General features: G+C 44.0%; 2 protein-coding genes across 8 annotated transcripts in view; one reads left to right on the top strand and one right to left on the bottom strand.

Annotated features, from left to right (window-relative positions):
• The window catches only part of Mast2 (microtubule associated serine/threonine kinase 2), a 104,954-nt gene extending 97,775 nt beyond the window's left edge, over positions 1-7,179 (top strand). For 3 of the 6 annotated variants that reach the window (XM_050131370.1, XM_050131367.1, XM_050131372.1), the window contains 11 exons: positions 241-342; positions 588-710; positions 868-977; positions 1,322-1,476; positions 1,698-1,972; positions 2,071-2,265; positions 3,203-3,429; positions 3,596-3,718; positions 4,289-4,425; positions 4,551-4,744; positions 5,022-7,179. In XM_050131370.1, the coding sequence (XP_049987327.1) occupies positions 241-342; positions 588-710; positions 868-977; positions 1,322-1,476; positions 1,698-1,972; positions 2,071-2,265; positions 3,203-3,429; positions 3,596-3,718; positions 4,289-4,425; positions 4,551-4,744; positions 5,022-6,541 (3,161 nt within the window). In that variant the 3' untranslated portion in view covers positions 6,542-7,179. The remainder of the gene's footprint in view (positions 1-240; positions 343-587; positions 711-867; positions 978-1,321; positions 1,477-1,697; positions 1,973-2,070; positions 2,266-3,202; positions 3,430-3,595; positions 3,719-4,288; positions 4,426-4,550; positions 4,745-5,021) is intronic. The other 3 variants (XM_050131371.1, XM_050131368.1, XM_050131369.1) reach the window with 2 other exon arrangements.
• A 789-nt stretch (positions 7,180-7,968) lies between these two features.
• Positions 7,969-24,223, bottom strand: part of Pik3r3 (phosphoinositide-3-kinase regulatory subunit 3) — a 76,769-nt gene continuing 60,514 nt past the window's right edge. For both annotated transcript variants that reach the window (XM_050131374.1, XM_050131373.1), the window contains exons 9-11: positions 19,348-19,422; positions 18,813-18,983; positions 7,969-11,070 (exon numbers count right to left, since the gene is read on the bottom strand). In XM_050131374.1, coding sequence (XP_049987331.1) covers positions 10,872-11,070; positions 18,813-18,983; positions 19,348-19,422 — 445 coding nt within the window. In that variant the 3' untranslated portion in view covers positions 7,969-10,871. The remainder of the gene's footprint in view (positions 11,071-18,812; positions 18,984-19,347; positions 19,423-24,223) is intronic.

The raw sequence follows: 24,223 nt of genomic DNA, 5'->3' as shown, positions 1-24,223 counted from the left end.
TTCAGGAGTGGGAAGTCACTGTTTGCAGTGCCCACACTGAATCAAGGAGCAAGCTATGTTCTGGGGACTGTTGAGACTCCCTTAAGAGGGGGGGTACCTGTAGGACTTTAGGAACTGGGGTCCCAGGCAAGGTTTGGAGGAGCTCTAAACCTTTTTTTCCTTCCTTATGCTTTTCTTTTTCTGCATCTCCCCGCACTATACCCACAAATTTTTCTTTCTCTCTTACCCACGATCCTTCAGATGAGATTGTGTGGCCTGAAGGTGATGATGCACTACCCCCAGATGCCCAAGACCTCACTTCCAAACTGCTTCACCAGAACCCACTAGAAAGACTGGGCACAAGTAAGTTGGGCTTTTCTCTCGTTTCTCACCACTTGGGAAGGGGCCAGGGAGGCTGGGTCTGTGTGCCCTAAGGTTCAGTGGAAAGTCCCTCTTCTTGATTCTGAGACTGCCCTATTCCTCTAGGCAGAGAAGGAAGAGTCCTTGAACTGAGACTTCCCAGGCTTACTTTCTCACAGTCTAGCTTCTCAAATGACTTAGTGACCAACACTCTATGCAGCTAATCTCGTCCTGTCCTCTGTCTGCAGGTAGTGCCTGTGAAGTGAAGCAGCACCCATTCTTCATGGGTCTGGACTGGACAGGACTTCTTCGCCAAAAGGCTGAATTTATACCTCAGCTGGAGTCAGAGGATGACACCAGCTATTTTGACAGTAAGACTACTGGTGGGGTGAAGCAAAACACAACCATATTTGTTCGGAAATGCCTATGCATCCCTTGGTCAGGAGCAACTGCTCAGGGCCCTGCTGGTGCCACCAGGATGGGACCAACAAGGGTGCACAAGTTAATTAAACTGTGTATTTGGTCTAGCCCGTTCAGAACGATACCACCATGTAGACTCTGAGGATGAAGAGGAAGTGAGTGAGGATGGCTGCCTTGAGATCCGCCAGTTTTCTTCCTGCTCTCCAAGGTTCAGCAAGGTGTGACTTAAGGAAGTCCAGGCTGCTAATGGATTGGGAGAAGAGAGCCTGTTGAGGGACATACTTAGGGCAGGCTCAGGGAATTTTGATAGGACCCACTTTCATAAAAAGAGATCAGAGGGCTAGGGTTACATATTGCAGGATCTTCTAGGATCATCCTAGTCCCTGCCATAGTCAGGTCAGCAGAACAGCTTCTGCAAATGAGCAACATGGATGGAGGAGGGCATAAGTGTGTGTGTGGGGGGGGGTCCCCTTAAATCTCTGGCTGTCAGATCCCAAGGAGACCCTTTGTTCCTTGGAAATATAGTTGTTGGAGCTATTCCACGTGTCTCCTGTGCCCACAGGTTTACAGTAGCATGGAACGGCTTTCTCTGCTTGAGGAACGCCGGACACCACCCCCAACCAAGCGCAGCCTGAGTGAGGAGAAGGAAGATCGCTCAGATGGCTTGGCAGGGCTGAAGGGCAGAGACCGCAGCTGGGTGATTGGTTCCCCCGAGATGTAAGCACCCAGGGCTCACCAGGGTGGGTTCATCCCTTAGTTGTTGCATCAGATGCTGGAGGGGGTGGGTGTTGGTAGTTAAATGACATTTGCCAGGAAAGTCTGGAAAAATGTATGAAAAGGTCTGTGTGACTATAATTTTGCCCCTAAGGTAGTCTCAGCAGAGGCAGGAGAGGGAGACACCTTGGGCCACTTTACCCTATAGTACCTCTGTTTTGCAGATTACGGAAGCGGTTGTCTGTGTCTGAGTCATCCCACACAGAGAGTGATTCAAGTCCTCCAATGACAGTGCGACACCGGTGTTCAGGCCTCCCTGATGTGCCTCGTTGCCCTGAGGAGACCAGTAGCACCCCTCAGAGGCAACAACAGGAGGGTATATGGGTCCTTCTACCCCCATCTGGAGAGGGGTCATCTGGGGCTGTCACTGAACGACCATTGGAGAGGCAGCTGAAGCTGGATGAGGAGCTTCCTGGCCAAAGCAGTGAGTCTTGTCCAGGTGTGGCCCAGAGGACGGTGAAATACATAGGCTGGAGTATACTACAGGGAGGGAGGCTTAGCCACATTACAGGTCTCATTATTCACTTGGGTCCACAGCCACAGAGGCACGAGGCCATGGGACCCCACAGTTGGCTGAGGAAGCTGCAGCCAAAGCCATCAGTGACCTAGCGGTGCGCAGGGCTCGTCACCGGCTGCTCTCTGGGGACTCTATAGAGAAACGCACCACTCGCCCTGTCAACAAAGTAATCAAGTCTGCTTCAGCTACAGCCCTTTCCCTCCTCATTCCTTCAGGTAAGGCCAATAGGGAACTAAGATCAAACTCACAGGAAGGACACTGAAGCTGTGGGTCTGCAGGAGTCTGTGCAGCAGGTATATGTGTGTAAGCAGGTGTCTGGGAGACTACCCCTTACCATGCAAGTAGAGGTCTCTAAAGATTCATGCTGATGGCTGTAATGTACATGCAAAAGCTAATATTCAAATCATCAATGTTAAAGGCTCTTGACCTTGAATTGAATACCTTGTCTGACATCTTTAAGCCCTAAGTTGATGTTTTTTGTTTGTTTGGTTGGTTGGTTGGGTGGTTTTGGTGTTGGGTTTTGTTTAGTTGGTTGGTTGGGTTTTTTGAGACAGGGTTTCTCTGTGGCTTTGAAGCCTGTCCTGGAACTTGCTCTGTAGACCAGGCTGGCCTTAAACTAAGAGATCTGCCTGCCTCTGCCTCCTGAATGCTAAGATTAAAGGCCTGCTGCCCGGCAAGTTTTCATTTTTAAAATGTGGATATATGGGGCTGGAGAAATGTTTCAGTGGACTCAGGTTAAATTCCCAGCACCCACATAGTAGCTCACAACTGTCTAACTCCAGTGCCAGGGGATCTAACACCCTTACACAGACATAGATGTGGGCAAGCATCAATTCACATAAACAAAAATAAATCATTTTTAAAAATGTTTCGTGGATATAAATAATGAGCTCACAGGATAGCTGTGATGTTTACATGCTTATGTCATGCTTACATAGTCCATAATGTACACATAGGTGCTAGCTACATCGTTAACCTGTACCCAAAAAGTTCTGGGCTAGGTAGGGGTGCTTTGTGAACTCTAGTCCTGCAGGGAAGGTGAACTTTAGGTCTGTCCATGACTAGGAGTGGGCTGGGATCAACAGCCTGGATCAGGCTGGGATCATGGCCAGGTCAAGATCTCTGATCACTAAGTCTTGATTTCTCCTCCAGAACATCACACCTGCTCTCCATTGGCCAGCCCCATGTCCCCGCATTCCCAGTCATCTAATCCATCTTCCAGGGACTCTTCTCCAAGCAGGGACTTCTTGCCAGCTCTTGGCAACTTGAGGCCTCCCATCGTCATCCACCGAGCTGGCAAGAAGTATGGCTTCACCCTGAGGGCCATTCGTGTCTACATGGGTGACTCAGATGTCTACACTGTACACCACATGGTGTGGGTATGTCTGGCCAGGCAGAGCGTTGGCCTCTAATGTTGCTCCCGCCTCCCCTTACTGGAACCTATCTGCCCTCCCACATTACTCACAGAAACCAAAGGGTGGTGGTCAAGGGGTCACAGCAGCAGAACCAGGGTCCAAACTAAACACTCTTCTCTTCCTGAGACAGCATGTGGAAGATGGCGGTCCAGCCAGCGAGGCAGGACTTCGTCAGGGTGACCTCATCACCCATGTTAACGGTGAGCCTGTGCATGGGCTGGTCCATACGGAAGTAGTGGAGCTGATCCTGAAGGTTAGTGTGGGAAATGTCGTCTGTGTGAGGTATGAATGCCCTAGACCTGCGAGCCTGAACTAGCCGTAAGGGGGAGTGGGCATGGCAGGTACACATACATGTTGCATTAAGGACAGATGTAGGGACATGCAGAATTTGTGCAGTACAGGAGATTTTCTCCATATGGTAATTAGCTTTTGCTGGCCAAGTGACTCTTCTAAACTGCAGGTGAGACTGATGAGCAGGACACTCTGAGGTGCCACTTGGAACCACTTTCTTTTTTCTTTTTTTTTTTTTTTTTTTTTTTTTTGTTTTTCGAGGCAAGGTTTCTCTGTGGTTTTGGAACCTGTCCTGGCTCTTGTAGACCAGGCTGGTCTCGAACTCACAGAGATCCGCCTGCCTCTGCCTCCCAAGTGCTGGGATTAAAGGCGTGCACCACCAACGCAGGGCTTGGAACCTGTGAGGGAAAATAGCACTTGTTAATGTTGTTTTGTAAGAACAAGAGCTGGAGCTGTGGTGCGGCAAAGGGCAAGACAAGAAAATAGCACCTCCCTTAGCCAGAGTCATGCTTTTTTCTGCTTGGCTTCTCAGAGTGGAAACAAGGTATCAATTTCAACAACTCCCTTGGAGAATACGTCTATCAAAGTGGGGCCAGCTCGGAAAGGCAGCTACAAAGCCAAAATGGCCCGAAGGAGCAAACGAAGCAGGGGCAAGGATGGGCAAGAAAGGTGAGACAGATGTCGTCCATTGGTCTACCCTGAGAACCTGGGTGCTCACATTTGCTTGGGGCCTGGGCTCCAGGCCCACAGTATGCTGTGCCCTGTGCAGCTCAGCTTTGCCCTTACCTCTACAGCAGAAAAAGAAGCTCCCTCTTCCGGAAGATCACTAAGCAGGCCTCCTTGCTGCACACCAGTCGCAGCCTTTCTTCCCTTAACCGCTCCTTGTCATCAGGAGAGAGTGGTCCAGGATCTCCCACACACAGCCACAGCCTCTCTCCCCGTTCCCCTCCTCAGGGCTACCGGATAGCCCCTGATGCTGTGCACTCAGGTACAAGGGGTTCCCTGCAGATCAGAAACCACCCCTTGAGAAATAGGAATGAACCTGAGCCCCACTCTAAATCTCTTTTGAGCCCACCTTTGAAGATCCAGAAGTCTTGGGAGGAGTTTATGGAGGGGAGTGGATTAAGTAGACTCTAGTCCACCAGTAATATAAAGTGGGTATTTCCAGGACTACATTCTGCCTTGCAACTTAGTCACTTCTAATAAGTAACGTTGATGTGCTGTTTTCTGTTGGTCTGTCTTTCCATCCATGCGACTATCCAAAGTGGGAGGGAATTCATCGCAGAGCAGCTCTCCCAGCTCCAGTGTCCCCAGTTCCCCTGCTGGCTCTGGACATACACGGCCCAGCTCCCTACATGGTCTAGCACCCAAGCTCCAACGCCAATACCGCTCTCCACGGCGCAAGTCAGCAGGCAGCATCCCACTGTCACCACTGGCCCACACCCCTTCTCCACCAGCAGCAGCAGCTTCGCCTCAGCGTTCCCCATCGCCTTTGTCTGGACACGGAGCCCAGGCCTTTCCTACCAAACTTCACTTGTCTCCTCCACTAGGTAGGCAGCTCTCTCGGCCCAAGAGTGCAGAGCCACCCCGCTCTCCACTGCTTAAAAGGGTGCAGTCTGCTGAAAAGCTGGCAGCTGCACTGGCAGCATCTGAGAAAAAATTAGCCCCTTCCCGCAAGCATAGTCTTGACCTAACCCACGGTGAGCTAAAGAAGGAACTGCCACCCAGGGAGGTCAGCCCTCTGGAGGTGGTTGGAACTAGAAGTGTGCTCTCCGGGAAAGGGCCACTTCCAGGAAAAGGGATGCTGCAGCCTGCTCCTTCAAGGGCCCTTGGGACCCTCCGGCAGGATCGAGCTGAACGCCGAGAGTCACTGCAAAAACAAGAAGCTATCCGGGAAGTAGACTCCTCAGAAGATGACTCTGATGAGGAGCCTGAGAACAGCCAGGCCACACAAGAGTCAAGATTGGCTCCCCAACCAGAAGCAGGCCAGAATGTACCCCCTAAAGTTTCAGGAGAGGGTAGGGAAGAGGACACTTTCTTGCACAGGAATCTAAAGAACGAAGGTCCTGTACTCTCAGGCCTATTGACAGGGGTCATACTAGGTTCCCCCCAAATAGAAGTTCCTGGGCTCTCTCAGAGGAGGCTCTGGAAGCCACAAGTCTTTGAGGAAGCTACCAGTTCTTTAGAAGCCTCCAACCTGAGTAGGTCTGGGCCCGCAAGCCCCACCTCCTCTGAAGGCTGCTGGAAAGCCCAGCGCCTCCACACACAGGCACTAGCTGCACTTTGTCCCAGCTCTTCAGAACTTGCCTCTACTAGTTGTTCTGCCACCTCCACCTCTGGAAAGCCAGGACCATGGTCCTGGAAATTCCTTAGTGAAGGTCCAGACAAGGCATCCCCAAACAAGAAGATAACAAGGACAGGTGAACCAGCTAACTCCCAAGATTTGGAAACCACAGTTCCAACTCTTCCTAAGAACCTGTCTCCTAAGCAAGAGAAGTCACAGTCACCCAGTGTCCCTGGGCTGACCTATCCACGTCATGAGGTCCCCAGCCAAAACTGGCTATGGGAGTCTAAATGTGAACAAGTGGAGAAAGAGGAGCCAGTCCTGAGCATTATGGAAGGGCCTGATGCCTCAGGCGACAGGAGGCAGGACATTCCATGCAGAACCTACCCCCTCAGCCCAGAAACTGGGCCCAGCCTGCTCTGGAAAAGCCAAGAACCTGGGGGCCAACAAAAGCATCAGAACTTGGCACTGGCATCAGATGAACTTTTAAAGCCAACATAGCAGTTGGGTTTGCTTTCCTTGCACTCAGCTGTGTAATACATCCTCCTGAAAACCATCCTGGCCTTTGTTTGCTTCTTTCTATTGGTCATTGTACACAGGACTCTAGGTCTGGGGCCTGTTGCTCCTGGGATTATAATGATTAAATTTTTACTCTCGGGAAGAGAATCCAATCCAGCTGCATTTCTTGGATCATCTAGGAGCTGAGAGTAGGAAGTGACTCAGGAAAGAGTGGACAGAATGTAGTACACACAATATACCTACTATGTTCAAAGAACCAAAAACAACTCAAAGTGAAACAAGGTTTACCATCCTTCTGCATAGCCAGCCATCAGTGTACATGATGAGCAAAGCAGGGGCCAGCCCTGAGATTCTGTAGTTAATAGAGCACTGAATGGCCACTGCTTGCTTGGTAAGGAAATTAGCTTTCTTCCTGCCCTAGGCATCATACTCAGTTTGGGCAGAGCTGGAACTAGAACTCAGGCCTCTGACTCTAAAACCTGTATTTATTTATCGTCTAACTTTGTATCTTAGCAAGTAAACAAGAAAAAGTAAAAGGAAGTGATGACTTTTAACTTTGGATATATTTATATTGAGCTATATATGGGGTATCAAGAAGGTAATAAAATATATGAAAATGAGAGCCATATTTTATCAACAGTGACACCCCTGTGCACAGCAGCATAAAGGAAGTGAGTTAGGTAAAGCTTGGTGGTCACTCAATATCCAAGAGAGGAAAGAACTTCAAACTAGAAATAGGATATAATTTTTGACTTACTAAACATGCACAGTTCATGCCTTGTACTTAGGACATAGCAGGGAATAAATGAACAAAACAAGGTAAGTAAACAGACATTCCCTGACCGACCAAGCCATGTGGATAAAGTGCCGTGCAGAGGACAATAGGCTAAGATTAGTAAGTCTTTCTAACCTCAGTAGAATGGGAAAAATGTTTATTTCTGGGCATGAGAACCAATTAAATGCACTTATTAGTAGGAATGGATATTGATTTTTTTCAGTGTTTCATCCTGCTTGGGGTAGATAGGACTGTTAAATATTGGTTTCGTCACACAGAAGGGAGAACCTCTAATGGTCCCAGTTTAGCCTCCAAGACTGCAGGACCACATACTGTCCTTCCTACCAAGCCCACCCCCCTCCATGCCAAGAAGACAGAAATTCACTGCAATATTTTTATTGGCATTTGGAGCAAGTCGGCCAGACCATCCCTGTCTTGAAGAAGGTACAAAAAAAAAAAAAAGCCACCCCAAACCATGTTTTTGCCTTGCCTTCCCCCCACCCGTCCCCACCACTGCACAGTAATGTCTGATGACAAGAACAGTTTGTAAAAGTGGTCTAGGAACTACATTATAAATTGTCCCAACACAAGACACAATTGGCTTCCTTCTGAGTCAGGTATTTTTACATAAACTACATGAAATTTTTTTTTATTACACCAAAGACAACAGAATAGATTTTCACAAGAAACAACAGTACCAAAGTTACATGCGAGAATTTGTAAAGAAACAAAGCTGGTTGTCACAAATGGCTAGAGCTAAGTCAAAACTGAGCAGCTGGCAGCAAAGTACCAAGCACAGACCCTCTGGTTTATGATGCCATGGAAACCTCAGAGATCTACTCTGGGGTCTTACCTGGCAACAGAGATCATCCTAGAAACCAGAAATTGCTCAGAATTTTTTTTCTAGCTCAGGAGAATGCATGGAGCCGGTACCTTGCAGCAAGATGAGACACATGGAAGACGCCACAGTGGCTCGAGGAGTCTGAAGTAAATGTGGGAGAGTGGAACTGCAGATGTCTTCATCTGTGGGTGGAGCAGTGACAGAAACATAGGCAACCTACCTATGCTTGAATGATGCCAGGTGTAAACAGCATTGTTTCGTTATAAAAAAGACAAGTGTATCTAGCCAACCAAAAGCTGCTTTCATGTTGGGGGCTGGCTGATCTGCCCCTCTGGTTAATATCTGTCTCTTTACCCTCTGCTTCAGTCAGTGAGACTGCAGTTAAGATGCCAATAGAGCTAGAGAGTCCTGGGGCCCAGATACGGGAACAGATGATTAAACTAGACTAGCCTGCTGACTCCCCCAGACACCAGGGCCACACTGTTAGGAAACTGTGTCCTTATGCCATTTTCACAGCTCAGGACCAAGTAAATCATGTAACATCTCAGAAAAAGGTACCTTCCTATTTATTAAATGACCCCTGGTCTTGGAGCACTTAAAGGGAAGGAATATAGGACTGCCAGACAGCCTTTCTCCACAGTTGAGCCCAATTGTAGATGCTAAGATGCTGCCTTCTGTCTCCTACATATCCTCCACACCTGCCCTACAAAGTCATGACATTTTCAACACTCCAGTTGTATATTATATCCCATTTTGACTTACTTGGGAGGAAGCACCCAGGACATACTAGAGTTTTAGTGACAGGAGGAATTCCTTACACCTAATCTTGAGCCTGTGACTGCTTCAGCAAGTTCAGTCAGGTACAAGTCACATAGATATGCGAATCAGCAAATAGCTTGGCATTACCTGATAACTGAGCAAGATTTCAAGCTGGCAATTTTGAGAAAGGCAGGACCTTTACCAGAGGCTGAGAGGTCGGTTTCCTTTCGCTCCATACTAGAGCCAACAACAACGAGATGTCCCTTTCTTCCTGTGCTTGCTGCAACGACAGCTCCCCAAAAGTCTTGATCTCTCTCTATTGTAGTTCACTCCAGACATTCACCAAGGTAAATGCTTAGGGAAAGTCATGTTCATCTTTAGTTTGGCCCCCAATTTTGATCTTCCCTTATAAGCCTTATGAGCCAAGACCCAGGTACGGGCTGCTTATCTTGTTCAACTAGAACGCCTGCCTGCATGTCACTGAGCTCAAGCAGCTGAGTCATACTGAGCCGTTAATGGCTCCAGGACTGGCTCTGAAGCAGCTGGACTCTGTTAAGTGAGTGTGAAGCCAGGAATAGATGTCTGCCCTCTACCTAATGAACTTCACTCAGCTGGAAGGCCTAAACCACATGGAGCAGAAGATTTCTGGCCTAAAATCACAGCCACTGAAACATGGCAGGCTCACAAAAAAGACAAATAGGAAAGCTTGTAGAATTCTTTTTTTCCCAGATAGTCTGAACTCCACACTACATCCCCTCTCTTGGCAAAAGCTTCAACCACATTATGGAATAATGTGTGATGAGATGGGCCCTTTACCCTGACACAAGGGCTCATGTGCATGAGATTTGCTGAGGTCTCTGGCCACAAGCTGAGTCCTTCTTTAGCTACCTACCTATGGCTCCCTAAACCCTACCCAAAAAAAGGGAGATGAAGGCAAATTAATCCTTGTGTAGTTTTGGCAAGGCTTTTAAACCTGGGGAAGCGCATAACAATGTTGTTCTCTATCATTATTTGGTATATCAAGCCATCTAAAAGCACTGGATTGCACCTTTACTCATAAAACTAGTTACAAAGGTTTCAAACATCATTCTTTTGGCTAAAGAAACACCACACAAGCACCAACTTCACCATGACTCAAAGCTGACTATCCCCACAAGACAACTCTTATCTTCATCTCAGAAACAAGGCCAGGGCGAAAGGAACACACTGACCATTTCTAGTGTCTGTTAGAACTCACATTTCTCATTCAGGTTTCAGTACAGAAGTGTGCGTTCAGCTACTGAGTGTCACCTTCTCCCCTTAGACCTTGGTCTAGCAATGTTGTTTTTTGATTCATGAACACTGAGTTAGAGGAAGGAGATGGTAAGATGCTGAAGCCTAAATTATGTTGGTAACATTGAAATAACATCAACTGAAGAAGTCTTTTGCCTCCTTTTTTAGATTCTCTAAATGAAATCCCACACCTATTCCTTTGGTTGCCTTCCCCCCACCCCCCCATCTTACCACAGAATCAAAGTTAGATTCTTATTGTAGGGAGAGACTATCAAAGCAACTCCCAACAGAACCATGACCTGCTGCATTTTCAGAGTTGAAGACAAGAGGACATGGACTCTTCAGAGGCTTCCAAATAGATCCCCCACCCCACCCACCACTGTTCTGTTCAAGGTGCCTGACAGCAAAACAAAACTCCATGAAACCAGCATCTGCTCCAGCTTAGTACACAAGTGCAGCACAGCTGAATCCGGAGACCCTGGGCCCCTCATTTACCCCCAAATCCTGGCCAGCTACAGCTCGGCCTTTCCACTTCACATTCACAGAGTCACTTGTGCAAAACAAGCAGTCTACGGAGAAAGAATGCCCTCAAGAATGCCCTCATCGTAGTCTAGTTAAAACCATAGGAAAGAAATGCTGGAGAGCTATGTCTCTTCCCACTCTCCTTATCTGCAGAGCGAGGGCATCTGTGCGTGGACAGGGTAGGCGAGCCTGACGTTGAGGGAGTCATTGTGCTGAACCAGGGATGTCTGCTGGTAATGGAGCACCAGCTCCTTCAGCGAGCTGTACAGGTTGTAGGGTTCTGCAAAGCCGTATCCTCGAGCAGTGCTGTAGATCACACAGTGCTTCACTTCCCCATCCGCACTGCAACGACACCATGGGAAAATGCTAAGGCAAGTCAGGGTAGACAGGAAGGATCCCATGCATCAGTCAGTCAGACATAACTGTGCCTCTTAAAGGCTTGACTTCAGATACTTAACCATAAATGTAGACCTAATTTCCCAGTCCTCAGTTCCTGTCATTCCACATATATGTCTATATGTTAAGTCCTCCTCAGCGCTGCTTGCTATAGCTTACAGTCATGAGTTCTGAAGTCAAGGTGATAGTGCCACAACTTCCTTTCTTGAGATTTAGTTATTTTGGGTCTCTTGCACTTCATAGAAATTTTAGAAAAATCTTGCTTATTTTCTGCAAATATTCAGCTAAAACTTTGGATTTTGTTAGGATTGTGCTAACTTTGTAGATTAATTTTATGAAGTACTGATATTTAAAATATTTTTTGAGTAAAGAAAGTCAAGTCTATTATGTTTCAAGGTGCTGAGTAAGTGTAACAGAACAGGAAAACTACCTCTAGATGAGTGGTTCTCAACCTGTGGGTCATGACCTCTTTGGGGTTGAAATACCCTTTCACAGGGGTCACCTAAGACGCTTAGAAAATACAGATATTTATACTATATAACAGTAGCAAGCCAGGCGGTGGTGGCGCACGCCTTCAATCCCAGCACTCAGAAGGCAGAGGCAGGCGGATCTTTGTGAGTTCGAGGCCAGCCTGATCTATAAGAGCTAGTTCCAGGACAGGCTCCAAAACCACAGAGAAACCCTGTCTCGAAAAACAAAACAAAACAAAAAAAAAGTAGCAAAATTACAGTTATGAAGTAACAACAAAATAATTTTATGGCTGGGGGTCACCACAACATGAAAAACTATATTAAAAGGTCCCAACATTAGGAAGGTTGAGAACCACTGCTCTAGATATTAACATGCAAAGGTCTTCACCGACTAAACTCCTAACTTCATTCAGTCATTTTTCTTAGATGTCACTGTACAAATTTGTTTAATTCCTCAGCATTTTATAATTTTAAATGGCATGTCACCATTTAATGAAAAATGGGTTATTCATTACTAGTACACAGAAGTACACTTTTGTATAAACTGGGCATGGCAACACCCCATCATCTAGGAAGTAGAGGCCTTATTAGAAGTAGAGGCCTTTTTCAGATACACAACAGGTTTAAGTAAGGCCTGCCTGGGGTACCTGAGACCCTATCCAAAAATGCATACATACATAGATAAATGAATATATGTGTGTGTGTGTGTGTGCGTATACAGAGAGAGAACCTGCAACCTCTATAAACCCATTTTACCTCTTCCTTTCCAATCACAATGTCTTTTAAAAGAAAAAAAAAAAGGCCAGGTCTCGCTGTGTAACTTGGCAGGCCTGATACTACATAGACCAGGCTGGCATGAAACACAGAGATCCACCTGCCTTTGCTGCTGCATGCTGGGAGGGATTAAAAGCATGTGTGCCACCACTCCTGCCTCAATCACAAGCTTTTCAGAATGGACATACTGCTCTTGGAGGAAGACATTCAAATTTCTTTCACTAAGTATGGTATCTTTTATCCAGTAATAGAAATCCTCACCTATTCCTAATCTATCCCCTGCCGTTTAAGAGATGAAAGAATTGGATTTTGCAAATACTTTTTGTAAATATATTGAGTGTATCACGTGATTTTTTTTTGGTTCCTTTTCTAGTATTATCACATTGCTTTTTCTATGTTAAACCACTCTTGATTTCTTGAAATAAATCCTTCTTAGTCATAATGCATAATGTTTTTTCTATGTGACTGTGGTTGCCTTCCTTAAGTTTTTTCTTTTTATTGAAAATAGGTATTTTTTCTTCACATAATGTATGTGATTATAGTTTCCCCCTCTAATCCTTCCAGTTCCTTCCTACCTTCCCTCCCATGTGAATCCACTACCTTTCTGTCTCTCATTAGAAAATAAACAGGCTTCTAAGGGATAATAAAGTAAGACAAAACAAAAACTAACACAGTGGAATTGGACAAAACAAACAGAAGAAAAAGAGTCCAAGAGAAGGCACAAGAAACAGATCTATGCCAGGTGGTGGTGGCACATGCCTTTAATTCCAGCACTCAGGAGGCAGAGGCAGGTGGTTTTTCATGTTGTGGTGACCCCCAGCCATAAAATTATTTTGTTGTTACTTCATAACTGTGAGTTCGAGACCAGCCTGGTCTACAAGAGCTAGTTCCAGGACAAGCTCCAAAGCTACAGAGAAACCCTGTCTCAAAAACAAACAAAAAAAAGGAAGAAAGAAAGAAACAGATCTACTCATTCACATACTCCCAAGCTTCATTCAGTGTGACAGTTGACTTCTTACTGCCTCAAGATGCAGGATTCTCAGCTCCAGCATCTGCTTGTACACCTCCATGCTCCCCTTCATAACCATAATGGACTGAACCTCTGAAACTGTAAGCTGCCACCCTTCATTAAATGTTTTTTTCATAAGAGTTGCCATGATCATGGTGTCTCTTCACAGCAATAGAAACCCTAAGACAGATCCCTTTGGCCAACAACTCAATTAGCTGTGACTCAATCCTGCGACTCAAAGCTTCCTCTGCTGACAATAGATGGCCAGTTGGGCTCTGTCTCCCCAATTATTTGGCAATTTAAGCTAGATCACCTTCTCACATGTTTTAGGAAGCTTCTACTGAATTAGGTTTCTCTATTACTCCTCAAATGGCCCTTAATTTCAGCTGTCTCTCTCCTTATTCTTTCCCTTGCCCCTCTCTTCCTTCCCCCTCCTCACTTGAGACCTTTCTGTTCCAGTCTCCCCCTCACCCATCCATAACTATTCTATTTTACTTTCCTAATGAGATGTATCTGTCCCCCTAGTACCTTATTTTCTTACCTAACCTCTGTGATTCTATGGATTGTAGCTTGGTTATCATTTGCTTAACAGCTAATATCCACATGTAAGTAAACACATACCATATTTCTCTTTCTAGGTCTGGGTTAGCTTACTCTGAATGATTTTTTTCTAGTTTCATCCATTTACTTCCGAATTTGATTAGTTCATTTTCTTAATGGCTGAGTAACATTCCATTGTGTAACTATACTACATTTTCTCTATCGATTCTTCTGTTGAAGAACCTCTAAGCTAAACTGGGCAATGGTGGCGCACGCCTTTAATCCCAGCACTCGGGAGGCAGAGGCAGGCGGATCTCTGTGAGTTCGAGACCAGCCTGGTCTACAGAGCTAGTGCCAGGACAGGCTCCAAAGCCACAGAGAAACCCTGTCTCGAAAAAAAAAAAAAAAAAAAAAAAAAAAAGCTGTTTCTGATTTCAGGCTATAAAGAATAGAGCAGCAATGAACATGGTTGAGCCACTGTCTCTGTATTAGGATGAAGCATCCTTTGGATAGATGCCCAAAAGTGGTGTAAGGCTGGATTTTATTTTATTATTTTATTTTTTGAGATAGTTTCATTGTGTAGCCTTGGCTGTCATGGAACTCGCTTTGTAAACCAGGCTGACCTGGAACTCAGAGAACCACCTGCCTTTGCCTCCTGAGTGCTGGCATTAAAGGTGTGCCCCATCACTGTCTGGCAAGGCTGGATCTTGAGATCAATTCCCATCTTCCTGAGAAACAGGCACAAAGATTTCCATAGTGGCCATACCGCCAGCAATGGATGAGTGTTTCCCTTACTACACCTCTTTGCCAGCATTAGATGTCATTGTGTTATTGACCTTAGCCATTACATTTGACAGCTGTAGAATGGAACCTCCACGTAGTTTGGACTTGCATATCCTTGATGATTAAGGATGTTGAACATTTCTTTAAATGAGAAAAAATTCTCAGCCGTTTGATTTTCCTCTTTTAAGAGTTCTCTGTTCAGATCTGTACTCCATTTTTAAATTTGGTTATTTGTTTTCTTGATATCTAGTTTTTTGAATCCTTTATATATTTTGGACATTAGCTCTCTATTGGGTGGGTAGTTAGTAAAATCTTTTCCCATTCTGTAGGCTGCCGCTTTGCTAAATGAGGATGTCTTTCACCATGCAGCAGGTTTTAAGTTTTAGGAAGTCCCATTTATTAGTTGTTGATCTTACTGCCTGTGTTAACAGTGTTCTGTTCAGAAAGTCTTTTCCTGTGCCAATGAGTTCAAGGCTATTCCCCAATTTCTCTTCTATCAACTTCAGTGTATCTGGTTTTATGTTGAGGTCTTTGATTCATTTGGAGTTGAGTTTTGTGCAACGTGATAAGTATGGATCTATCTGAATTCTTCTACATGCAGACACCAGTTGAACAAGCATCATTTGTTTAAGATGCTGTCTTTATTCCAGTATGTATTTATACTTTCTTTATCAAAAATTAGATGTCCATATGTGTGTGGATTTATGAGTGGATCTTCAGTTATATAGTCCACTGATGAATGGGTTTTGTGCCAATACCGTGCTGTTTTTATTACTGTGGACCTGTAATACAACTTTGAAATTGAGAGTGGTGGTACCTTCAGAAGTTCTTTTATTGTTCAGGATTGTTTTAGCTCTCCTGGGTTTTTTGTTTCCATATGAAGCTGAAAATTGCCCTTTCAAGATCTATGAAGAATTGTGTTGGAATTTTGATGGGGTTTGCACTGATTCTGTAGATTGCTTTTGTCAGAATGGCCATTTTGACTGTATGAATCCTACTGTAAGCATGGGAGATCTTCTGATAGCTTCAATTTCTTAAATGACTTGAATGACATTTCTATCACACAAGTCTTTCACTTGCATGGTTAGAGTTGCCCCAAGATAGTTTACATTATTTGAGGCTATTGTGAAAGATGTCGTTCCCCTGCTTTCTCAGCCTACTTGTCATTTGGACATAGGCGAGCTACTAATTTTTATGAGTTGACTTTGTATTCAGCCACTTTGCTAAGTGTTTATCAGCTGTAGGAGACATACCACCCTCCATTTCTTGTTCTTTTTCCTTTTTTTATTGATTTTTTATTGAGCTCTACATTTTTCTCTGCTCCCCTCCCTACTTCTCTCCTCCCCCTTTTACCCTCCCCCATTGTCCCCATGCTCCTAATTGTCTTTTTATACTTTCTACTTTCCATGTAGATTAGATCTATGTTAAGTCTCTCTTAGTGTCCACATTGTTGTCTAAGTTCTCTGGGATTGTGGTTTGTAGGCTGGTTTTCTTTGCTTTATGTTTAAAAACCACCTATAAATGAGTACATATGATAATTGTCTTTCTGTGTCTAGGTTACCTCACTCAAAATAATGTTTTCTAAGGCTCCTTTTTCGAAACCCTGTCTCGAAAAACCAAAAAAAAAAAAAATGTTTTCTAGCTTCATCTATTTTCCTGCAAAATTCAAGCTGTCATTTTTTTTCTGCTGTGTAGTACTCCATTGTATAAATGTGCCACATTTTCCTTATCCATTTTTCGATCAAAGGGCATTTAGGTTGTTTCCAGGTTCTGGCTATGACAAACAAAGCTGCTATGAACATAGTTGAGCACATGTCCTTGTGGCACAATTGAGCAAAGTGGTATTACTGGGTCTTGAGGAAGGTTGTTTCCTAATTTTCTGAGAAATTGCCACACTGACATCCAAAGGGGTTGTACCAGCTTGCATTCCCACCAGCAATGCAGAAGTGTTCCCTTTTCCCCACAACCTCTCCAGCATAAGTTGTCATCAGTGTTTTTGATCTTGGCCATTCTTAGGGGTGTAAGATGGAATCTCAGAGTTGTTTTGATTTGCTTTTCTCTGATGACTAAGGATGTTGAACATTTCCTTAAATGTCTTTCAGTCATTTTAGATTCCTCTGTTGAGAGTTTTCTGTTTAGGTCTGTACTCCATTTTTTTTTTTACTGGATTATGTGTTCTTTTGGTGTCCAATTTCTTGAATTCTTTGTATATTTTGGAGCTCAGACCTCTGTCTGATGTGGGGTTAGTGAAGATCTTTTCCCATTGTGTAGGCTGTCATTTTGTCTTGTTTACCGTGTCCTTTGCTTTACAGAAGCTTTTCCGTTTCAGGAGGTCCCATTTATTAATTGTTTCTCTCAGTGTCTGTGCTGCTGGGTTATATTTAGGAAGTGGTTCCCTGTGCCAATGCGTTCAAGCGTACTTCCCACTTTCTCTCCTATAAGGTTCAGTGTGGCTGGCTTTATGTTGAAGCCTTTGATACATTTGGACTTGAGTTTTGTGCATGGTGATAAATCTGGGTCTATTTTCATTCTTCTACATGTTGATATCCAGTTATGCCAGCACCACTTGTTAAATATGCTTTCTTTTTTACATTTGATATTTTTTGTTCTTTGTCAAAAATCAGGTGTTCGAAGATGTGTGGATTGATATCCGGGTCTTCTATTCAGTTCTATTGGTCCTCCTGTCTGTTCTTATGCCAATACCAGGCTGTTTTCAGTACTGTAGCTCTGTAGTAGAGTTTGAAGTCAGGGATTGGGGTGCCTCCAGAAGTTCTTTTATTGCACAGGATTGTTTTGGCTATCCTGGGGTTTTTTGCTTTTCCATATGAAGTTGAGTACTGTTCTTTTGAGGTCTTTTGCTGGGATTTGGATGGGCATTGCGTTGAACTTTTCTTTCTTATAAGACTTGAAGTCTGGTGAGAACTGCCCTCCCCTGTTATTTCTACTCGCACAACTTAAGTAGAGTAAGACCAACAGAAATGTAAGTAGTCCTACTCTTAGATGACAGTAACACAGTGATAAATAAGATGGACTGTTTTGTTCTGCCTCATTTCCTTCCACAGATAGCATCCATGCTTTAGTGTCTAGTCCTAACTCCTCTTCCATAAACCTCTACCTCTCCCTTTCCCTAACCAGAATTAACATTTCCACACATGCAAGGCCTACTAATCACGGCAACTCTATTTATCGTAGATATTTTATGATGAAGCCTGGAAGCTAGGTGTGATAGCTATACTTGAACTCTCATCACTCTGTGAATCCCTTTATTTACCCTCTCGACATGACCCTCCTTTTTTTAAGTTTAACACACAAAATAGTGGGTTTCGATGTGACTTTTTAAAGTCATATTTAAAATTACCTTCCTTTATGGTGGGGCGCACATATTGTGTATGTACGGCATACATGTGGAAATCAGTGAGCAACTTGAAGGAGTTGGTTTTCTCATTGCACCATGTGAGTCTTGAACTCAGGTCATCAAGCTTGCTGGCAAGTGCCTTTACTTACTGAGCCATCTTTCTGGTCCCAGTAGGATTTCTGAGTCATATATGTCATGGTATCCTGATCATATATCCCCCAGCTATCCTCTGTTCCTCCACTTCTTTCTCCCAGATAGTGCCTCTTCTACTTTTTTTGTTGTTTGTTTCAAGAAAGGGTTTTTCTGGGTAGCCTTGGCTGTCCCTCTTTTGCTTTTATGTTATTTAATTTATAATTATATTTTTTGTGTGAGAGAAAACATCCATCGTATCTAAGCCTTGTGCTCTTTGAGAGCAGTCACTTAGTCATCTTTCTTTGTTTCTACCCTGTCTTACAGTGTCAGCATTATCACAATAACATCAGGAGGTAGCATTTACCTCAGAGCAAATATTATGACCACCTTTGCTTGACTGGTGAGACTAGACAAGGACAGGGACGTTATGTACCTAATGTTACACAGCAAGTAAGCAGCAAGAGCCAGACTCAAATCTATAACATCCTAAAAAAATTAAGTAAACACTGATGGTCTAAGTAAGCTACAAGTTCTTATCACCACACTCTAATTCCATCTCAATATTGTGATGACTTTCACTAATTAATGCAGATTTGAAAAAGCCACATCCCCAGAGAAGACTTACACCACAGAACAAGCATAGCATCCTTTCTTGCTACTTTCACGAATTAAGAATGCACCATCTGGTTTCCCATAAAGCAAGTCCTCTGCTTGTACTCGGTTGATATCCTCCACAAACCAGGTTTTCTCATCATAATGCGGCAGGTTCTCATCTTCCTCATTGATAAAATAGCTTCTAAAAATTAAATATTTGAAATATTATTCTAGCAATCAGTTTTCTTATATCTAAAAGCTAATAAAATGTTATTTTTAATCTTTATAAAATAACAAATTAAAATTACAATTAGGTGAATGTTTAGTTTTAAATAACATTACTACTTATTATGGTGCAGAAACTACAGAACTCATTCAATAACTTCAAGCAAAAGAATGGCAGTGGTGCATCCAAGTCTCGTGTGGGGAGTTCCTACACTCAAGTGTGGATGCCAAACTCTTCAGGCAGCTCAGCTCAAAAGAGGTGCAGAGTTTTCTCTTCTGCTACTGACCCTGACAGGAGGAGCCTTACACTGAGGAAAAAGCCCTCTGGCAGAGGAACTTACTCATCAGCATCCTCATTTTTGATTCCCAGCCAGGCGTTCAGGCGCTTCTGCCTCACTCCTTTGTGATTGAGCCATCTGCCAAGAGGAAGACACTGGTCAGAATTGAACTGTCTGAACACTGATGAAATCAGCCAAGCTTTGAAAGTCCAGGAACCTCTTATTTTTCCTCATCTCAAGAAGAGTGGCCAGAGTTTTCCCTAAATTAATCTCTCCATTACTTTTCCTTCAATTAATACCACAATTAATTTTTCCTGAAAAAAGGAAGAAACACAGAAAAACTACTTGAAATTAGGCATGTATCTACTTTTCTTTCTCCTCTTTTCTATAAGTGTACACACACACACACTTTCATTCAAACATAGTAGAGGCCCGTGGTCTAAAGCAGGAATATAAAAGTGGAGTATAAAGAACACTTTCATGGGCTGGAGAGATGGCTCAGAGGCTGAGAGCTCCAGGTGTCCTTCCAGATGTCCTGAGTTCAGTTCCCACGTTATACATAACAAATAAATAAATCTTAAAAACCAAAACACTTCCTTGGGGGCTGGACAGACGGCTCAATGTTTAAGAGCACACTGGGGCTGGACATACGGCTCAGCAGTTAGAGAGTGCTGGCTGCTCTTCCAGAGGACCTGCTTTCAATTCCCAGCACCCACATGCAGCTCACAATTGTCTGTAACTCCTGTTCCAAAAGATCCAATGCCCTCATACAGACATACCTGCAGGCAAAAACACCAATGTACATAAAATAAAAATAATTATTTAAAAATAGAGCACACATTGCTCTTACAGAGAGCCCCAGTTAAGTTCTCAAGATCCAAATGGTGGCTAACAACCACCTATAATCCAGTTCCAGGGGGATCTAGTACCTCTGGCCTCCACACTGTTCACCTGCACTCATCCACGTAAGTTAATAGTAACTGTTTTTTTAAGTATAGTTGTTCATCAACAACCAATTCTCCTTTCCTTATCATTCAATATCATCATAATCATCTCAGGACTCTCTTCCCTAAGTGTCCCAACTAAGACCTACTCTTTACCACTTTATTAATTTTCAGAGACCCAGCAAAATTCATTATTTTATAATGTTTATGTTTGCCTCCCCCATAAAACCATCTAGTGTTTTAAAGAAGTTTCTCTTCTGCTTATGGTAATACTGCCAATTTCTTTTTTTTAAGTATCTATCTATCTATCTATCTATCTATCTATCTATCTATCTATCATGTATACAGTATTCTGTCTGCATGTAGATGTCTACATGCCAAAAGAGGGGACCAGATCTCATTATAGATGGTTGTGAGTCACCATGTGGGTGCTGGGAATTGAACTCAGGACCTCTGGAAAAGCAGCAGCCAGTGTTCTTAACCTCTGAGCCATCTCTCCATTCCTCTACTGCCAATGTCTTAGACCATTGCACAGAGATAAGAAATGTGCTGGAAAGTGCTGGAAATATTATTTTAAAGGTGTTACTTTTATGTTGCATGTTTAATTCTGTGAAGCTATGAGTCTTTGCCTGTCTAAAACACCTGATGTCTAATAAAGATCTGAATGGCCAAAGATCTGAATCTCCAGGCAGGAGAAAGGATAGGCAGAGAAAATATTTAGGAGAAAAACTGAGAGAAGGGGTTTGGAGAAGTAGCCGAAAAGGACATCAGGGGCAGCCACCTAGCTACATAGCAATCCACATAGCAATCCACGGAGTTAGAGTGAGAAAAGGAAAAGCCCAAAGGCAAAATTAGACAGGATAATTTAAGAAAAGAGGGCAGTAGCCAGGCAGTGGTGGTGCACGCCTTTAATTCCAGTACTTGGGAGGCAGAGGCAGGTGGGTCTCTTTTGAGTTCAAGGCCAGCCTGGTCTACAAGAGCAAGTTCCAGGACAGGCTCCAAAGCTACACCTAAAGCTAAAGAAGGAGAAGGAGGAGAGAAGAGGAAGGAGGAGGAAAAAAAGAAAAGCAGGCAAGAAACAAGCCAAGCTAAGGCTGGATGGCTACAACTAAAAGCAAAACTCCATGTGTGATTCATTTGGGAGCTGGGTGACAGGTCCCCCCAAGAGTCCAAAGAGCATAATAACATCATCTTACTATAGGAAAGAGTTCAAGAGGGGCATAGGGAAAAACAGTAGGCTTCCTGTAGAATATGTGGGGTAGCAAATAAGGGTGCTGCCCCCAGGGCACCCTAAATGGAGGACAAGAATAAAGTTTTAAGATGCCAAGTCTGTTGACAGTATATTACTAGCACATTACTATGAAAGATACTTTTGAGTTTTCTGGAATAGTAAATGGCAAGAACTCATCTATTTATAAGCTAACTTAAAATATTTTAGTTATTAATTTTAATTTTTTTTATTGAGAAAAAAAAAATTCCGCCTCCTCCCCGCCTCCCTTTTCCCTTCCCCTCCACTCACTCCTCTCCCCCTTCCCCCACTCCTCTCCACCTCCCTGCCCTGTGGAAAGTCCAGGGTCTTCTCCCCTCCATCCAGGTCTAGGAAGGTGAACATCCAAACAGGCTAGGCTCGCACAAAGCCAGAACATGAAGTAGGATCAAAACCCAGTGCCTTTGTCCTTGGCTTCTCAGCAGCCCTCATTGTCCGCCATATTCAAAGAGTCCGGTTTTATCCCCTGCTTTTTCAGTCACAGTCCAGCTGGCCTTGGTGAGCTCCCAATAGATCAGCCCCACTGTCTCCGTGAGTGGGTGCCCCCCTTGTGGTCCTGACTTCTTTGCTCATATTCTCCCTCCTTCTGCTCCTCCTTGGGACATTGGGAGCTCAGTCCAGTGTTTTGTTTTCGAGACAGGGTTTCTCTGTAGCTTTGGAGCCTGTCCTGGAACTAGCTCTTGTAGACCAGGCTGGCCTCGAACTCACAGAGATCCACCTGCTTCTGCCTCCCGAGTGCTGGGATTAAAGGCGCCACCATCGCCCAGCTAGCTATTAATTTAAAAAAAAATCAATGACTAAGAACCAAAGAAGTAGCTAATAATACCAACAAGAGGCAAGGACAAAGGACCTTGTACTCCCTCGTTTTCTAAGTGATGGGAATTTTTAGTGGTCTTTTGTTTTGTCTTGTTTTGAGACAGGGTCTCACTATATAGCTCTGACTGTCCTGAACTCTCTATGTATACCAGGCTGACCTCAAACTCACTGAGATCTACCTGTCTCTGCCTTCCAAGTGCTAGGGTTAAAGATATGCACTACCATGCCTTGCTCAGGATAACTCTGTGTGTGTGCACATGTTCACATTTGTATATCTGTCTGATGGAAAAAGCTTCAATAATAAATGAGATTAAATACTTTCCCAAGTAAGAGGTACATGGTGGATAGTGGTAAATATAGCTGCCTTCCAAGAAAGAGAACAATATTTGTGGGCAGAATTTTATATTCTCCAAATAAGAATAAAATGAGGCTGGGAGTAGTACATGCCTTTAATTCCAGCACTCAGGAGGCAGAGCCAGATGGATTTCTCTGAGTTTGAGGCCAGTCTTGTCTACATAGTGAGTTCCAGGTCAGCCAGAGCTACACAGTTAAGAACCTGTCCCAAGAAAAAATAAAATGGATAAAATATTATAAAATGTTAGCAAAATCACTCATATAAACATTGAGAGATATTAGAAATATATTAAAAAATGATTCATTAGGTATTCCTGACTATCACCTCTGGTGTGAATATAAAATAATGCAGTCCCTTTTTAAATGGGTAGGAGAGTTGCAAACAGAATTACCATACAAGTCAACAATTCCAATCCTCTAAGATCTGCAAGAGAACACATCTATTCACAAAAATACATATGTGAGTGTTCATAGCCACATTATAAGTAACAGCAAAAAGATAAAACAACCCGATAACTGATCAGAGTTAAATGAAATATGCACGTTTAAATAATGGAAACTACTTGACATGAAAGGAGTGTAATACTTACAAATGTGCTGTAGAATGAAAGACCCTAAAACCACCCTGCCAAGTGTAGGAAGCCAGGCATAAAAGATGGCACATTCAAGTCTTCATTTGCATGAAATATCCTGAATGGCAAGACTATAAAGGCAGATAAAAGTAGTTTAGTAACTACTTAGGGTCAGAAAGAAAGGGTAATAAGTAAGACAGATAAAGAGAACATGATTTCTGTTATGGTGATTAAAAATGTTATTAAATATGTGGTGATGAGCTGGGCAGTGGTGGTGCAAGCCTTTAATACCAGCATTTGGGAGGCAGAGGTGGGTGGGTGGATCGCTGAGTTTGAGGCCATCCTGGTCTACAGAGCGAGTTCCAGGACAGCCAGGGATAAACACAGAAACCCTGTCTCAAGAAACAAAACAAAAGAAGCTGACTGGCCAACAGCTGGACTGGTAGATGTTAGGAAGGACTTGTAGACAAAAAGAGCAAGCAAAGAAGAAGGGGGGATCCTCCTGAATATTAACCTTCATCAGGCGATGAAAGGAGACAGAGACAGAGACCCACATTGGAGCACCGGACTGAAATCTCAAGGTCCAAATCAGGAGCAGAAGGAGAGAGAGCACGAGCAAGGAACTCAGGACCCAGAGAGGTGCGCCCATACACTGAGACAATGCGGATGTTCTATCGGGAACTCACCAAGGCCAGCTGCTGGCCTGGGTCTGAAAAAAGCCTGGGATAAAAAACGGTCTCACTGAACATATCGGACAAGGAGGACTACTGAGAACTCAAGAACAATGGCAATGGGTTTTTGATCCTACTGCACGTATTGGCTTTGGGGGAGCCTAGGCAGTTTGGATGCTCACCTTACTAGACCTGGATGGAGGAGGGTGGTCCTTGGACTTCCCACAGGGCAGAGAACTCTGATTTCTCTTTGGGCTGACGAGGGAGGGGGACTTGATTGGGGGAGAGGGAGAGAAAGGGGAGGCGGCGGTGGGG

The sequence above is a fragment of the Alexandromys fortis genome, unplaced genomic scaffold (assembly GCF_014885135.2).
Source record: "Alexandromys fortis isolate MF-2015 unplaced genomic scaffold, M_Fortis_MF-2015_v1.1 scaffold_369, whole genome shotgun sequence".
Classification (NCBI taxonomy): domain Eukaryota; kingdom Metazoa; phylum Chordata; class Mammalia; order Rodentia; family Cricetidae; genus Alexandromys; species Alexandromys fortis.
The sequence above is the reverse complement of the archived record's forward strand: the minus strand, read 5'-3'. Positions and strand labels throughout refer to the sequence as shown.